Source organism: Phycodurus eques, chromosome 8 (assembly GCF_024500275.1).
Source record: "Phycodurus eques isolate BA_2022a chromosome 8, UOR_Pequ_1.1, whole genome shotgun sequence".
In the NCBI taxonomy this organism is placed as follows: Eukaryota; Metazoa; Chordata; class Actinopteri; order Syngnathiformes; family Syngnathidae; genus Phycodurus; species Phycodurus eques.
The window spans coordinates 17,411,273-17,429,749 of record NC_084532.1 but is presented as its reverse complement, the minus strand read 5'-3'; the positions used below and the strand labels follow the sequence as shown (position 1 = coordinate 17,429,749).

At 40.9% G+C, this 18,477-nt stretch overlaps 1 protein-coding gene across 1 annotated transcript in view; it reads right to left on the bottom strand.

Moving 5' to 3' along the window:
* pde4ba (phosphodiesterase 4B, cAMP-specific a) overlaps positions 1-16,754 on the bottom strand; it is a 135,318-nt gene extending 118,564 nt beyond the window's left edge. Inside the window, exons 1-2 of the mRNA XM_061684276.1 lie at positions 16,445-16,754; positions 998-1,087 (exon numbers count right to left, since the gene is read on the bottom strand). Of these exons, the coding sequence (XP_061540260.1) occupies positions 998-1,039 (42 nt within the window). The 5' untranslated portion in view covers positions 1,040-1,087; positions 16,445-16,754. The remainder of the gene's footprint in view (positions 1-997; positions 1,088-16,444) is intronic.
* Between the last annotated feature and the right edge of the window lie 1,723 nt (positions 16,755-18,477).

The following is an 18,477-nucleotide window of genomic DNA, read 5'->3' as shown; positions in this document are numbered from 1 at the left end:
ATATTTCACATCAGTAGACGTAAATGGCGGTGAACAGTTGGATTTCAGTTGACGACTCTAGATATCCATGGCAGTGAATGAGTTAACAGTGGTTAGCTTCTTCTAGTTACACTTGAATACCAAAGTGTTAATCAATAAAAGGCCTGTACAAATGGGATAAAACAGTCTGACAATGACAGGTTTTTTTTTCTAATTCCATAATTTTACATGGCAGTCATTGATGAAATCTGAAAAAATCGGAAGTCAACCAGCATCTGAGAAAAAAAACAGCATCCCAGAACATAATTTAGAGGCGCCACTGTATTTGAGTCTACGCCCTTTAGGAGATAGAGCGGATGAACTCTGGGAAACAGGTCATGCCACCAACAGGATGGAGTAGGAGCAGGAAGATCTAATCTTTGTCCTCACATTTCTCATCCACTACAGTTACCATTACACAAGAAGAACAGATTCATGGACATGGGAGGTTCGAATTAAAAGGTTCAGATCAAGCAGAAACTGTTTTGAGAAAGTAGCATAGTGAAACGTGCGGCGAGGCAGTGTTTGGTCTGAAAACTATGAAATGGACGAGAGATCCTGCTTTGCTCTTTCTGTCCTTCCTTTTTAACTGTGTGGTTGCTCCTTATAGTCCACCTCCTCTCTGTTGGCTCTTCTTCCACACACCCACTGTTCTTATCTAGTCACTTCCTGCCATTACATCTGTCAGAGAGAAGCAGACCTCAGCTATCAGTCTGCCTGCCTTATTATTTTGTTCTTTCACCTTATTGATGCGTTGTTGGCCTTTACAACATGCTGCACATCATTACTGGGATCTTTGTCTCCTTACTATTCTCTTCTGTGAACGTTTAGAACCCGGATTCTTCTTTTACACCTGTGCATCCCTTCGCACAGCGCGCCTCACCTTGAGTTGAATTACTGCATTACTGAATAAAATATTTCAAATATGCATGCTCACTAAGGATTTATGATATTGGACTATAATAACCCAATGGCTTACATTGTTAGGAGACACTGTGAGGACACTCCGACTCTTTCTCATCTTTCCTTGAGTAGACTATTCCACTGTCCACCAAGGGCACATCCACACCTGCAAGCCAAAATACAAACACACAGTTAAAATTGGGATGATAAAAATTATGCTTAAAATCTGGAATGTCAATATTGCTTTTACAGGATGAGAGGGCTAGTTAACCTCAGTGCATAGAACCAGTAGGCAAGGATACATGTTTTCCACAATGTTTTCTATAGCGCTTCTCCTCATTAGGGTCGCAGGTGAGCTGGAGCCTATCCCAGCTGACTTTGTGCAAGAGGCGGGGTATACATTGGACTAGTCCACTTTGTTGTTCTGTTGTTGTTGTTGTTGTTGTTGTTGTTTTTTGCAAATGGCTCCAAAAAGAATGATTAAATGCCTTCTTTTTTTGGATCACTCAAACAATATCATCTTGAATATCATATTTCCGATCACTGTCCAATCACAGGCAAATTATTTAACTTTTTTTCCTCCCCGTGATCTCTTTTCTCAACAACATAATGAATCAGCAAGCTAATGAGATCTGAAGCAGCCTGAATGATCAACACATACTGATTCCCCCATGCAAATGTTTCAAAAACAGCAGACATGATTGACTCCACAGCTATTGAGCCACTCATTAATGAGCAGGCAGTCATTAAAAGGCCTGTATGTACCCCTCTGTATCTGCTTTTTTCCCCCTTCAATGAATGAAGAATGGATATAATCTTTTTTTAGCAGTGGTAAAATGAGATGTGAAATGATGGCAAGACATTCAAAAAATACTAAAGAGAACATATTGGGGAGGTTGGGAAGTTAGGAATGAGGACACAACATACATCCATCCATTTTCTATACAATTTATCTTGTTCAGTGTCACTGGGAGTCTCAGGTGACTTCAGGTGAATGGCAAACTGCACCTTGGACTGGTCAACAGTCAGTCACAGGGACATAAACAGACAACCTAGACACATGGACATAGACGGACAACATTCACACCATCACTGAGTAGATTTGAGCACGCTGCATGTATGGAAGGCAGGAGAGTGAACCACAACTACCATTTTTCCGTTTTGCAATATACTCATCCTTGCACCAATATATCAAGGGTAAAACCCAGTCCTCCTCTGTCCCTAGGGAGCTGCAGAGTTTTATATCTGGTTCTGCTGTTTTTTTCCTCCCCATATAAACCTTGGTATCCACTTGACCCACTCCATGAACTGATTTTGTGGATTCATCATTAGCAGAGGCTGGAATAAGACTCTTGGTAGAGCACTTATCTTGATAATCTCTATCCTTAAACTTAAATCCAGAATACTACAGTATTTGACCATCTCTCCAAGTCCCCCCTAGTTTCTTGATTTATTTTTGTATAATTGGCATCAAATAGCTTATCTATTTCTTTTATGACACTTACTCCTAAGTATTTTATTGATTTGGCATTCCAATTGATTTTATATGCATCCTTTATGTCTTGGGACATTGAATAATTCATTGACAAAATGAAAGCATGCATATGTACGAAACATTTATCGTCAAAATAATGAATCTAATTTTAAATTTATACGGTCAACGGTTAGGTGATAAAGCAAAAAAAAATTGTTTACGTTATTGATTTATTTGTGTATCTATTTAATTTATTTATTTATTTAAATATGTTGCACTGGCCGGAAAGTAAAACATTTAGTGTGTGCCGAATAGTAACTGCTAACGCACCTAATGCAGTGCTCCAGTGCATTGTGGTGCATTTTGAAATGATGTGTGCTGGGAGACAAGGGAGAGGGGGATGAGAACGAACTTCTTCTCTTCTCCTGCCTTGCCACACAGTGTAGAAGATAATTGTACAACGCAAGCAAACGTCACAGGGTCCCACAAAACAGAATGGCCACAAATGGCCCACAGGCCATAGTTTGGACTGATCTACTGAGACTTTGTTCTGGCTATCTAGTTACCCTACACAATGGTTATATTCCCACACAATGCATCCAATGTTTATTTATTTATCTGTCCTCCCCATTTCATACGGAACATTGTACACCTTTTTACCAAGCTGCGTAAAATGGGTTATTGGTGGACCACAGTTGGATCATAACAAAGTGTCATGAAAATGGAAAACAAAATCAAGATGCTAATTGACTTAGTGTTGATTGTATGTCATGCAGTTTACAATGGGATACTTGTATTACCTGCTGGGACAGTGTTTTGTGTCAAACCGCAATATATCCATGTCTAAAATGCAACTGTAGTTTCATTCAAAGCGGCCATCTAAATTTGCCAGAATGTGACATAGATTGCAACCAAACAGCGTTCAACCCAGGGACATGCTCATCATAAGGAATAAAACATACACATAATTATAATCATTTTCAATTTTAGTTGTCTGGTCTGTTGATTATATATTTTTAGTCCAAAAATGTCTATGAGGCAGCACAGTGGCCGACTCGTTATAGCGTCTACCTCACAGTTCTGAGGACTGGGTTTCAATCCCCGGCCCCGCCTGTGTGGAGTTTGCATGTTCAACCCATGCCTGCGTGGGTTTTCTCTGGGCACTCCGGTTTCTTCCCACATCTCAAAAACATGCATGGTAGGTTGATTGAAGACTCTAAATTGCCCGTAGGTGTGAATGTGAGCGCGATTGGTTGGCAACCAGTTCAGGGTGTAACCCGCCTCCTGTCCGATGATAGCTGGGATAGGCTCCAGCGCTCCCACGACCCTGGTGAGGATAAGTGGCTCAGAAAATGGATGGATGCATAATGTCTCTGATTTCAGTCCAAACTGCTGGATTTGCATATTGTGTATGTTTAAATAGATTGGTAAAACCCAAAGTGTGGCAGCGAGCAGCCCAGCGTCAACACAGATTAGGCAATCCCTCACTAACAGGGTTTAGGTGGCTTCTTCTGACTCTCTTCACATCTTAATTTTAAGATTTTTAGACACTTTTAAATTACTCTCTAATTTTCCATAGTCAGTCTAATATATTTAATATTCTTGTGTTACATATTTAGCTTTACTTATTGCATAAAAATGCAGAATAAAATGCATGAGGTGAGGCAGACAGTAATATGCCTCACTAAAGGGGGGTATACAAGAGCACAGGTTCCATTGCTGGAGTTCTTATACACAAGCTGCAATTCCAATATGAAGAGCGCAGCTACACATTTGATTTAGATTTTTAAATGAAAGATGTTTGTCAATGATGGATATAATGACACGGCACTGTGGATGACTGGTTAGCACATCTGCCTCACAGTTCTGATGACCCCGGTTCAGATCGGGCCTCGCCTCTGTGGAGTTTGAATGTTCTCCCCTTGCCTGCGTGGGTTTTCTCCGGGTACTCCGGTTTCCTCCCACTTCCCAAAAAACATGCATGGTAGGTTAATTGAAGACTCTAAATTGCCTGTAGGTGTGGATGGTTGATATGTGCCCTGTGATTGGCTGATGACCAGTTCAGGATGTACCCCACCTCTCACCCAGAGTCAGCTGGGATAGGCTCCAGCACACCCGCATCCCTAGTGAGGAAAAGCGGTGTGGAAAATGGATGGATGAATGTAATGACAGTTCTTAGGAGAAAGTCATTTTTTCAATTTGCCGTACAGGTGGTCGTTGAATGTCAGCAGTGGGGTGTCATCACCCTTGTAACAGAGACCTCGGTCTCAATGGTTTTCATTTTCTGGTTAAGGTTTTGATTGATTGATTGGTTGATTGATTATATGGGTCGAGTCATTTTAGCTGTTTCATTTCCTGCATTTATTTATTTGTTTGTGTGTGAGGAGCATGATTTTAGACCTGCGCCATGTATAAAGTGCCATGAGATAACTTCTGTTGTTCTGGTGTGTTCGAGAAATAACTTCCCGTTAGGATTATTGCTACTCTCTCCTATTTGGTCTCCCCCACAAGTCAATACAAAAACAACAGCTTCTCCAGAACTCCGCCCTCCGTATTATCACAAGAAGCCCCTCCACTCACCACATTACTGCAGCCACGCAACAACTCCACTGGCTCCCTGTAAAATACCGCAATATAAAATCACTAGAGTCGTGGGCGTGCTGCAGCGTATCCCAGCTGACTCTGGGCGAGAAGCGGGGTACACCCTGAACTGGTCGCCAGCCAATCACAGGGCACATATAAACAAACAACCATTCGCACTCACATTCACACCTACGGCAACTTAGATTCTTCAATTAACCTACCATGCATGTTTTTGGAATGTGGGAGAAAACCCACTCGGACACTGGGAGAACATGCAAACTCCACACAGACAAGGCAGGATTTGAACCCGGGTCCTCAGAACTGTGAGAGGCAGATGTGCTAACCAGTTGTCCACCATGCCGCCACCACATGACAATAATAGCTAAATTAGCTAGCTAACTAATATATATATATATATATATATATATATATATATATATATATATATATATATATATATATATCCCTGCGATTGGCTGGCAACCAGTTCAGGGTGTACCCCGCCTCCTGCCCGATGACAGCTGGGATAGGCTCCAGCACCCCCGCGACCCTAGTGAGGAGAATCAGAATCAGAATCAGAATCATCTTTATTTGCCAAGTACGTCCAAAACACACAAGGAATTTGTCTCCGGTAGTTGGAGCCGCTCTAGTACAACAAACAGTCAATTTACAGAACACTTTGGGGACATAAAGACATTGACAAAAAACAATTGTGCAAAAAGATGCAGAGTCCTCTAGCACTTAGAGCAGTTCGAACGACTAATATTGCAATAGTCCGGTGCAATGACCATTGTGCAAAGGGCGCTGAGACTTCAAGGAGTGTATGCGGTTTAAAGTGACGAGTAGTGCGATCATCTGGGACAATGTCGGTTGTGCAAATGTTACAGATACTCCTCAATCAGTGTGCAAATGGAGCAGATGCTACTCTGGCATGAGTGGCCAGTATATGCAAATAGTGCAGCATGGCGAGACAACTACAGTGAGTGCACAAGTAATACATAATTGGCCCCACAGAAATGTGACAACGAACTCAAGTCAAAAAATTGCCAGCTTGTTGTAATGGAATTATAGGTTAGGTGTTTAAGAAGTTGATCGCAAGAGGGAAGAAGCTGTTGGAATGTCTACTAGTTCTAGTTTGCGTTGATCGGTAGCGCCTACCTGAGGGAAGGAGCTGGAAGAGCTGGTGACCGGGGTGCAAACGGTCCGAGAGGATTTTGCACGCCCTTGTCTTAGTTCTGGCAGCGTGCAAGTCCTCAATGGTGGGTAGGGGGGTACCGACAATCCTTTCAGCAGTTTTGATTGTCCGTTGCAGTCGGAGTTTGTCCTTTTTTGTAGCAGCACCAAACCAGACTGTGATGGAAGAACACAGGACCGATTCGATGACCGCTGTGTAGAACTGTCTCAGCAGCTCCGGTGGCAGGCCGTGCTTTCTCAGAAGCCGCAGGAAGTACATCCTCTGCTGGGCCTTTTTGAGGACGGAGTTGATGTTGTTCGCCCACTTCAGGTCCTGAGAGATTGTAATTCCCAGGAACTTGAAGGTCTCGACGGTTGACACAAGGCAGCTGGACAACGTGAGGGGCAGCTGTGGCGAAGGATGCCTCCTGAAGTCCACGATCATCTCTACCGTCTTGAGCGTGTTCAGCTCCAGGTTGTGTCGCCCGCACCACAGCTCCAGCCGCTCCGCTTCCTGTCGATATGCAGACTCGTCACCGTCCTTGATGAGGCCGATGACAGTGGTGTCATCTGCAAACTTCAGGAGCTTGACAGTCGGGTTCGCTGAGGTGCAGTCGTTCGTGTAGAGAGAGAAGAGCAGCGGAGAGAGGACACAACCTTGGGGCGCCCCAGTGCTGATGCTGCGTGTGGATGAGGTGGCCTCCCCCAGCCTGACCTGCTGTGTCCTGCCCGTCAGAAAGCTGTAAATCCACTGGCAGATGGCAGGTGAGACGCTGAGCTGGAGAAGCTTGGTTGAAAGGAGTTCAGGGATGATGGTGTTGAACGCTGAGCTGAAGTCCACGAACAGGATCCTCGCGTAGGTCCCTGCACTGTCGAGGTGTTCTAGGATGAAGTGCAGTCCCATGTTGACTGCATCATCCGCAGACCTGTTCGCTTGGTAGGCAAACTGCAGGGGGTCCAGCAGGGGACCTGTGACACTCTTGAGGTGGTCCAGCACGAGACGTTCAAAGGACTTCATGACCACAGATGTCAAAGCGACAGGCCTGTAGTCATTCAGACTAGAGATTGCAGGTTTCTTGGGGACTGGAATGATGGTGGAGCGTTTGAAGCAGGATGGAACTTCGCACATTTCCAAAGATCTGTTAAAGATCTGAGTGAAGACTGGAGCGAGCTGGTCCGCGCAGACTTTGAGGCAGGATGGGGACACATGGTCCGGTCCTGTTGCTTTGTTAATCTTCTGTTGTTTGAAGATGCGTCTCACATCCTGTTCATGGATGGTTAACGCAGAAGTCAGAGGTGTGGTTGTGGTCGCGGGTGCGGCCGGGTGGGTGTGTGGAATGAAACTGTCCTTTTCAAATCTGCAATAGAAGGTATTCAAGTCGTTGGCTAGTGTGCTATTGTTCTCAGCTTGGGGGGATCGTCGCTTGTAATTAGTCAGCGATTGGAATGCACGCCAGACTGATTTAGAGTCGTTCGCGCTAAACTGTTTTTCCAACTTTGCTGCATAGATCCTCTTTGCAATGTTAATTTCTTTAGTAAGCTGGTTTCTAGCTCGATTATACAGGGCCCTGTCCCCGCTCTGATATGCATCTTCCTTAGCTTGGCGAAGCTGCTTAAGTTTAGCAGTGAACCACGGCTTGTTGTTGTTGAATGTCCGAAATGATTTTGTTGGTACACAAACCTCTCCACAGAAACTGATATAGGATGTGACAGTGTCCGTATATTCATCCAGGCTGCCAGCTGAATTTTCAAAGACACTCCAGTCTGTGCAGTCTAAACAGGCTCAGCGGCTCAGAAAATGGATGGATGGATGGATGGATGGATATATATATATATATATATATATGTATATATATATATATATATATATATATATATATATATATGCGCCATCAGGTAGTCATAAACCATAAGGTCACATTACTATCATGGCTGCCCTCCATTTGCTGGATGTGATTTAAACATACCCTCCATTTGCGGGATGTGATTTGGACAGAGAGACCTGTGAGGAAGGCAACATGGCAAAATCTATCAGGCATCCTGTCACATGTCAGCTCCAGTCTGTGGTGCATGTCAAGGTCACATGCATCATTAGAGACTAAGTTGTGAATCAGTTTAATGGAGTGAAGATAACAAGCTCAGCCTACGCATCCTTTTGACTGACTGGCTCACTGGGACACCTGGCAGATTGTAGAGGTTGTGATGAGGATTGTTGAGGTTGTCGACTCGTCTGTGACTTTAAATGTGCATATATTTGATTAATACATTGCAACTACATACTTTCTAAATATCAACTTGTCCAGTTGATAAGGAATAATAACTGTGAATCAGTTCCACCTATTATGCAAATGAGAAGATACATTAAATAGTCGAGCAAAATTTGCTCGACTATTTAATGTATCTTCACAGCCAAATCAATAGGTACACAATTCAATAAAAACAATACATGAAGTTAATGAAGCTGAAAAATAAAAAATTAATCCCGCTGAATTTATAAATGATTCAGTAATGTTCAATTTTGATTGAAATTGCGAGGGCGGATTTAATTGAACGTCCATCCATCCATTTTCATTTTGCTTATCCAGGTCCGGTATGCCCAGCGTATGCTCAGTGTATCAGCTCTACTTTGAGCCGCGCTTGTCTAAGGGTATCTCGTGTCAGTCGCTTGTATCAACGACCTTGTCCCATCAGTCACTACCCAAAGCTTATGACTGTCGGTGAGGGTAGAAGGTAGATGGTGTATCTTCAATAAATGCATTGACAAAGCATTGACTGACACTGCACCATTGTTTGCTTATGTCACAAATTCACAACCCATCATATGTGAGTATACTTGTGTGTAAAATCCATCAGACTACATGATATGATCTTACATGCTGAAATATGGCTTTAGGATGGAGTGTTACATTCAACTGAGTCCCAAATAGTGGCCCTAATGTGTGAACAATCTTGTAATCCATGTGATTATAGAACTGTATGTTCACAGTGTTGGAACTAGGATGACTAAAGGTGAACAGTAAATTATGTCTGGAACAGTCATTTCATTTAACATGTTTGTAGTCGTTGGCAGGAACAGCATACAACAGTAATCTAATTGAATATTGATTTCCCAGATACTGTATTACATCAGGTTGTGTGGGAATGGGAATGTTCCTGTTTACAGTTTTTCTCGGTTGCTTTGGCTCAATGATTGAAACTCGGGTCCACTTGATCTTTATCATCACATTCAGACCACAGCAGTGTTCTTCTACTCCAAAAATGTGAACACATTTCCGTTGTTTTAACACTTTTCCCAGATCTTTTACAAGACATTTAACACAGTTCCCACGCCAACACTGCAATTGCATTGGATTCACTTTGCTAAACAAAAGAAAAAATTTCCCTCTCAGCCAGTTGGACTTACTTTGCATAACGATGATTCGTCATAGCAGCCAAGTGAGGCTCAGACCCAATCATGGAAAAAGGAGCCGAGAGACAACTTTTGAGAGGAAGAGACCATGGCAGAAGGGCTGGTGAAAGAGGAGTGAGAATGTGATGTGGAGCAAGAGGTGTAGCAAGACAACTCAGTCCATGGCTTTCTGATGAAATTAGTGTGAAAATTGCTGACCATGTCATCAATCATGGGATGACATTGGGGTAGGCTGCCAATATCACTACGTGTTCTGCAATCTCCATTGATGAGGTTCCCTACCACATCCCTACCATAGGTCACTAAAACATAGAACACCACATCGCTTTCCTCGATCATGGCTGCAATGGCTGATTTCACCTGGAGAGAGGATACCATTGAGGCCTTGCGTGACTTCTTATGTCATCATTTGTGTTCAGTGGATTGAAACTACAGTCATAAATAAAAAATGGGAATTAATTACTGAAACTGGATCATGACTAATGAGTTGACCAAATGTCCTAATAGGCCTGTCACGATACCAGATTTTTTAGGCCGATATATTTTCCCAAAACCTATTCCTACAAATCATATTATAGTTGTTTTTTTATGCCACTGATATAATGGTATTAGAGCATAATCATTCAATTACAATTAACTTTTTAATTGTAAAGAATATTGAACATTGGCATTTAAATGTAGAACAATAAATAAAATATCTTAGACCAATAAAAAACAATATATATATATATATAAAACAGACTCAGGCTTGGTTAAAAAAATTTGCATTTAAACAAATATTAAACATTTGGCACAGAGGTACAGAGAGTCATTAACTCACGGAGGAGGCCAATAAATGTCTTGTTAATTTGACACACCACAGAAAATGTTTTTAAAAAGCCTGCCAAATTTGAATGAATAAAAAACAATACATTTCTTTAAAACACCAATGTATGTAATAAATAGTTACCGTAATTTCTCGTGTATAATGTGCACCCATGTATAATATGCACAAAGTTGACGTCAAAATTCTGGAAAACCCTTCTACCCATGTATAATGCATTTTTACAATGCATGATTTTGCTTCTACCCATACGATTAAAACATAAAGTATTAACTGTATTTTGTTCATTTTTTTCAAATAATTATTCTGAAGTTAAGCACTTTATTTGAACACAAAATACTTTATTTTTATTTACTTGCTCTTATTTTGCAATTCACAGCCCTACTTTTATTTTGCTCATATGTTTGATTACCCAGGCAGAATTTGTAAGATGGGTACAATTCTTTAAAGAAAACATGAAGGCCCAGGCGAAACACATTTAGTTTTATTTTAATGGAATTCAAATTAAACTGTCAAGCATTTCAGAAAAGCATTATCATCAAACAAAACAACGATAAAGAAATGAATGAATGATAGTTGTTGTTCAGTCATCAGTCGTATTTAAAAAAAACACACAAATTCATGTCACTCTATTTCACAAATTCTGCCAGGGTACGTAAAGTTATGAGCACAACTGTACATATTAGGCAGTCATACGTAGCCCTGTCATATTAGAGTGAAAGTGTAGGCTACACCTTTTTCATAGCCTCTAGGTGGCGCTAGCATATTAGAATGAAAGTGTGCACGTTTCTCATAACCTCTAGGTGGCGGTGGCATATTGAAATGAACGTGCCGCTTTTTGATAACCTATAGATGGCGGCATACATTTATAAAATGGGAAAGTCTTTTTCATTTTCCCCTATACCTATGTATAATGCGCACCACAGATTTTTGAAATTTTTGACAAAAGGATAACTTTCCCTCAAATGTCTCTGTTGTGTGGATCTATGCAGGGCACATGGAGCAAGGCTGAGGAGTATTGGATGGAGCCAACGCCAGTCCACCAGACCACCATACATACTAGCCTAGCCGCCAATTCGCAGTGGAACTCTCCAACTCACAGTTGGCTCGCGTCATCACATCAACGAGAATTTATCAACTCCGGAAAAAAACATTGTGTGCATTTTATTTCTCGAATGATAAGTCGATATAGTAATTATCGTGACAGGCTTAATCTTAAATAACTGTGAAAATGATACTTCTCATCACTTTCACCCTGGTTAAAGTAAGCCATTTTAAACAAAGAAGCATTTTGGCAACGTCTTTTTGGCGGTCAGTGTTCCCTATTTCTGGTGTTGTGACAAAATCTCCAACCTCCCCCCCCCCCAAATAAAAGCTGCCAAGGCGTAACCAGGAGACTGTAGATCATTTTCAAGTAATCAAATTGGAATTTTCTTTTGTTGGACAATGATATATTTATTTTGGAATAGTAAAAGGAGTAACGATTCGATTGTGGTTCGCTAGTCATTAGTTATTATCTAAGCAATTGGGGATTTAGACAGCGAGTCCTATAGTTAAAGATTAAGAAAGTTATGAAAGTTTTGGGGCCATATCGCGCAACTTAAAACCTCGCCAATCTTGTTTTGACATGCCAAAGAAATTTCCTTTTATAGGGAAATAGGGGCGCAGTTTATGCAAATTGAAAAAGACAGCTGAACAAAACTACTCTCCAACAACTTTGTTATTAATATTAATCTAAAAAACAAAAAACACTTAAAATAAAACTATATCCTAATAGGATTGTGTAAATTCAGAAGGAATCTCTCAGCATAGACTTTAAAATCATCAAAATCAAAAACTGTGAACGTTAACTAAAAATGAAAAGAAAATAATGTGACACTCATACACACACGCATGCACGCACACACACGCACACAAATAAAATGCATGCAATTTAGAAGGAACATCTAGATTATTTTACAATAGATCAGATTCTGCATGCGTGCTACAATTAAATATGACAAAATATATCATATTTCAATATACTCTATATAATGAAATGTGACACACAGATCAAATTAATTCCAGCTATAAAACAAAAAAACAGAAGTCATCCATTTACCATAAAATGTGCCCTGACTATCAGTGATACAATTAAATTCCCTGGTGACCACTCAGTCTGGTGTTATCGCCACAATTTTGTCAAAAATGAATGCATGTGCACACATCTGTCTCTGCATTAAATGTCAATTCCACTTAGCCTGCAGAGCTTAAAGCATGACCAAGCAATCGTTGAATCAATCAGAGAAGTGAAAGGCCACTTAAAAGGCCCAGTGATGATCATGCAGTGCAGGCTGGATGAATACAGCATGAATGTAGACATGTTGTATCTGTGGTAACACATAAACTTATTCGGTGGCATCCAAGTGGTCACCTCCTTCAGTCATTGTTGAACAAAAACCTAACTATTTGCAATAAAAACCAATATAAATAATTAAAAAGACTTGAAAGTTGACTATCTCGGAGTAGCTACTTAAAACATATTTGATACAGTAAAATTTTCATTTTCAGTTGTCAAGGTCTTATCAGTTAATTAACTTTTTGTGGGTTTCATTACTACAGCGACTCCTCAGTGTATGATGGATTTCCATTCTTAATGCGGCGACAAGTAAGTCGGACCGCACCATACTTGATCGTTAACCAACGCAAATGCAGTAAATGCTGTAGTACAGTCATTTATAATTGCATTTAGAATATTTGTGATCACCAATAAAAGATGCCCTTAAAGCAGGATGTGCAGTAATAGATAGAAGGTAGTATAAAGCAGCTGTTTCTATTAACTAATGCATTCTGATTAGGGTTGGGCATCGTTTGAATTTGAGTGATTCCGGTCCCGATTCCTCATTTCGATTCTGGTTCAAAACGATTCTCGATTCCGATTCTTTTAGGGAGCTGGGTCAAAAAAGTTTGCATGGCTTAAATAAAGGGTGTCCAAATTACGAACATCAATTTTCCTAGCAATATCTTTGTACTCTTTTCTGGTAAGAGGTTTGGATTGTTTTCAGATAAATAAACTTTTGATTTTATTGTAGGTGAAGTGTTTATGTTCACCATCTTCATCTGTACCCTGTGAAAGAGTTTTTTCTAAGGCAGGGGAACTGGTGTCTAAGAGGAGAAATCGCATTGGAGCAAAGAAACTTCAAAATATTTTGTTCCTCAATAAGAAATGAATAAAAGAATTCTCCTCACTAGGGTTGCAGGCGTGCTGGAGCCTATCCCAGCTGTCATCAGGCAGGAGGCAGGGTACACCCTGAACTGTGGGGTACACACATTCACACCTACAGGCAATTTTGAGTCTCCAATTAATGCATGTTTTTGGGATGTGTGAGGAAACCGGAGTCCCCAGAGAAAACCCACGCAGGCACGGGGAGAACATGCAAACTCCACACAGGCGGGGCCGGGGATTGAACCCGGGACCTCAGAACTGTGAGGCTGACGCTCTAACCAGTCGGCCACCGTGCCGCCATATAAGAATCAATTTTTAGTATTTTATTTCATATGATTGAACACTTAACAAAATTCCATACATAAGTTAAAAATTGTAACTGAATTTTATTACAAACAAATTTGCTATATTTTACATACCAACTCATTTTAGCATTTACACAAACAAGGTTTTAAGCAAATTTTACAATTCTCAAACAACTCAGTAAACAAATTGAGCAAATGAAATTATACAATGATGAGATCATATTTTAAGTAAAGGACAAGCGATTCAATTATTTCACAGGCTGATGTTGGTTTTGCAGCATGTAAGCTTTTCCATCTTATTTTCATTTTGTTTACCTGCAATGATCTTAGAACTACTGCAGGGGTCACTATTGAGTGACCAACACAGTGTCAATACAGTGCCGACACAGTTTGTGTAGTGTGTCAATACACTCCTTGAGGTATCATCATCCCATCACTAGATACAATAGCGTTGCATTCCTAACACTTCTCGTACCATACAGCAGAATTGACCGGGATGTCACTCTATTACACAAGCCACAGTCAGGGTTTAATTGGGGGGGGGGGGGAGTGCAACATCCATGTAACGCAAGAGTAAAATAAGACACGCATGCAACAAAGTACAGGTAACAAACACATTATACATGTTATACGTTAATCCTGATCGTTCATGAACATGAAGGATTAAGGTCTTTATTAAGGCAACAGTTCATTCTAGCAATGCATTCTAGGAGCACACGAATTCACATTTGTCCTGCATCTAAAATACAGTAACTCTCCATGTGACGTAAAACAAAATCCCATGATGCAGTGGAAACTGTAGTGAATTACTGTAAAATCACTCTAAAGTATCTTAATGTAAGGTATGTGGCAAATAACTAGAATTTACAGGAATGTCTAACAGTGCAGAAATTCAAATATTCTGGGAAGATTTGCCTATTCCATCCAAAAAAAACTAATAGAAAAAAAACAATTAACTAATCATTAATTTCCCCCATAGCAGATCAAAGTAATTTTGTCAAATTGCCATTCCTAGTTTGTAAAAATATGTGCTGCATCTTATGCGTTTACCTTTCTGTTTGTTCATGCCAGCAGGACATGATACAATGTAGCAAACTGGCTGATTGCATGCTGAGTGAGAATTTAACTTGAGAAAGTAAGCCAATGATTGCTCAGGACATTTAATCAGGGCACATAGTCGACAGTCTAGCTGATCTAAACACATAAACTTCTGAGAGAAGAGAAGAATGTGTGAGCATCATGTAGGCACTGACGTCACATTCCTCTAGTCCATCTTGCCAGCCTAAAACAGGTAATTACTTTTATGCTGGGTGACAATATTTACTGGTTTCGCTGTTCTCAGCTTCAGTTGATTCAAACAGAGCGACGATGGACTGTGAGGGAAGGAATGGTGGGAGGTGAAGAACAAATGTACACAGAGAATAAAATGGATGGACAAAGACTGAAGTAGGAAACAGACTGGGTTTTTTATGAGCGCATAAGTGTTGATTTTATAATTCACACTGAGAGTAAAGTCAGAAATATTTACTGGTGCCAGCAAGTTACTATAAACTTGAACTAGAGTAACCTACTGACAACAAGTTACTGTAAACTTGAACTAGACTAACTTACTGACAACAGTGTCAAATCAAGTTGTATTCATTGTGGTGCTGATAAGCTACACAAGGTAAACAGGAGTTCTTTTGGCTTGCAGAAGAAGCAAACCAGAGAATGCTTACCTTACTACACAACAGAACTGACCGGGTGTCACTCTATTGCACACAACCCACAATCAGGGTTTCATGAAAAAAATGTGCAACATACATGTAACGCGAGAGTTAAGTAAGGCACATTCAACGTACTACGGGTAATAAACACACACGATCAATGTTATGTTAATCCTTATTGTTCATGAACACGATGTGGCAGGCCCGATCTGGTCCCCAAGTCTGGAGTTTGACACCTTGTCTTCATGCCAAATCACATTCAAAATCATTCTGAATTTATATTCTATATTACATCCAATAGTGTCATTAATAGGGGTACATTTAGTTTTCTAAGATACGCCATACCTGTTTTACTTTATTCGGGGTGAAAAGGCCCAAGTGTGTTCCCAAGCTAAATCAAGTTCATTAGTCAAAAAAAAAATACAAATAAAAAAAAAAGCAGTAGTACATTAGTGCTCGGTGGCCTTATGACAAGCCATTGTGCCCCTGAAACATGACTGAACAAGAATTTCCTTTTTGTACAAATATAAATTGTAATAAAATGTTTAAGCATAGCATACTATGTACTGTAAATCATAGTCGGCATCAACGAATATAAAAGGCTTATAGTGACAGAGCACCGTTTGGCAGTAAACGATTATATAGTGAGTATGTAGCGGCGGCAGCGCTGCAGGTCAATTGTCGGCACACACACAACACACAAATACCGCGCAAGTCTCTCTTCAAATGGATTTCTGTTCCAATTTTCGCAGTCGGTTGCATTCTGAAAGGTTGAACGAGTCACTGAGCAAAAGTGCACGCGGTTTGATCAGCGGAAAGGGTCAAGAGACTCTCGCTTATCCTACCTCGGTTGAGCCTCCTCCGCACGTGCGGACAAAGGGAATCCCGGAGCCTCTGACGCGTTGTTTTCACACGACGAGCAGCATCTTCGTATTTTTAAACACACCATACGTGTCCTTTAGCCTTGCTATTCGCTAGGATTCTGCCTTCGTCTGCTGGGAGAAGTCAGTCTTGGTACTTATCAGCTTCCTACCTCAGCGGGCTTCGTTGCCACTTACTTTGACACCAATAGTCCATAAAACGAATTGTGGTCTCTTTCTCGTCCAAAGTTGTCCTGTGCGAGCACGGAGCTCCATCGGTGTGAGTTCGTGGCTCGGCGTTCCCCTCGGTGCTGTATTGCCCACCTCCTCTCTCTTCCCCCCCCCCCCCCCCCCTCTCCTCCTCCGCTGCGTGGACCAATTGAGAGGCTTCAAGAGGGAAGAGAGAACCACAGCTTGGTGGGACTATATGACATCTGTCAGTTGGAGTCAAAAATAAATGCTTTAGAATGCGGTAATAAGCAAAACAAAAAAAACATTTATTATGAAAGAAAAAAATAGATAGGTGGGTAGAGTAGCCAAATATTGTACTCAAGTAAGAGTACTGTTACTTTGGAGTAATATGACAAGTAAAAGGAAAAATTAAGTAAATATTTGGATGAGTACTAAGTACTCAATGCAAAAAAAATACTCAAGTAAAGAGTAACTTGTGAGTAACTTCAGAGTATTTTTTTTTTTTTTTTTTTTTTTTTAAATCAGAGCATGAACATCAAATAAAATAATAATATATGCGCCTGCCACCATTTCAATTTTTAACTGCCCAAAAACCAACAACACATACATTGGGCCCTACAGAAACATTAGGTGCTTTGTTCGCTTAAATTACTTCATGAACACTCTGTTTGCTGAACAGACTCCTTGATGATGTGTGCGTGTGCGACACCATAGGGACAGTGCTAATTTTGCCATATCCACTGTCAAAACAACAATAGAAACATCGGCAACTTACCGCAAGGTGTTTTCTCAAGCTAGAAGTGAACTGAAATATCCAAGTTTGGGCAGTCACAGTTTAAGAGCTGCATGACAAAGCTGTTGCTGTTTTTGTTTTTTTTGGAGTCTGTAAAATAAACAGTCGCGCGGCTGTTTTCTTCCCCCAAAATGAGTCCTTTTGATTGGCTCGCGAAGGTGCGCGGTCATGTGACTGCATTGTGTCGTCTGATTGGTGAATTGGAGTCAAATGACATTAGTGATCCCGTTTGATTGGCGCAACGTTGGCCCTATGCGGAAGTCAAAGATGGAATCTAAAAATAGACTCGCACACGCAAGAATGACTAAATAAAAGTAGCGAACGGCATGTCGATCATTGTAACGAAGTAAAATTATCGATCCTTCTTCACATAAATACGCAAGTAAAAGTAAAAAGCATGGTGCATTTAAAGTACTCTGACAAGTTCAGTTTATGGAAAATGTTACTTGAGTAAATGTAATGGAGTAAATGTAGCCGTTACTAGCCACCTCTGTAAACATGATAACCAGTGGCGGCTGGTGGAATAAGAACAAGCAAACGCCACACAGAAGGCCAGAGCCTGGATTCGGACCCACAACCTCTGAATTGAGAGGCGGATGTGCTAACCACTCGGTCTCTTCCGAGCCGTCACCGCAATAAATATAACAAGGGAAAGAGTTTGTAACTACGATGACGTTACAAGCTGAGCTAACCGCCTATCTTCTTCCAGTTCTTCTCCGACAACAACTCTTTCTTCTTCGTTGGATTGTCCAGCAGTTTGGATGCCCTGTGGCATCATGCTGCCTCTCGCATGTACTTTGACAGACATCTGGTTTGGGGGAGATACCAATCGTGTGTGTTGTGTGATGAACAGTAAGCACACACGCCACTTTTTCCTCACAATGTGCAGGCTCTCTGACATTTAAATAATCGTTTATAATGTTAAATCTGTATGCGTGTACCACCCTGAAATTACCTTCACGACAGGCTGCCAGGAACATAGGGGAAGACATCAAAACTTATTGGATGCTTAATCACCAGGCATCTTTTCTTC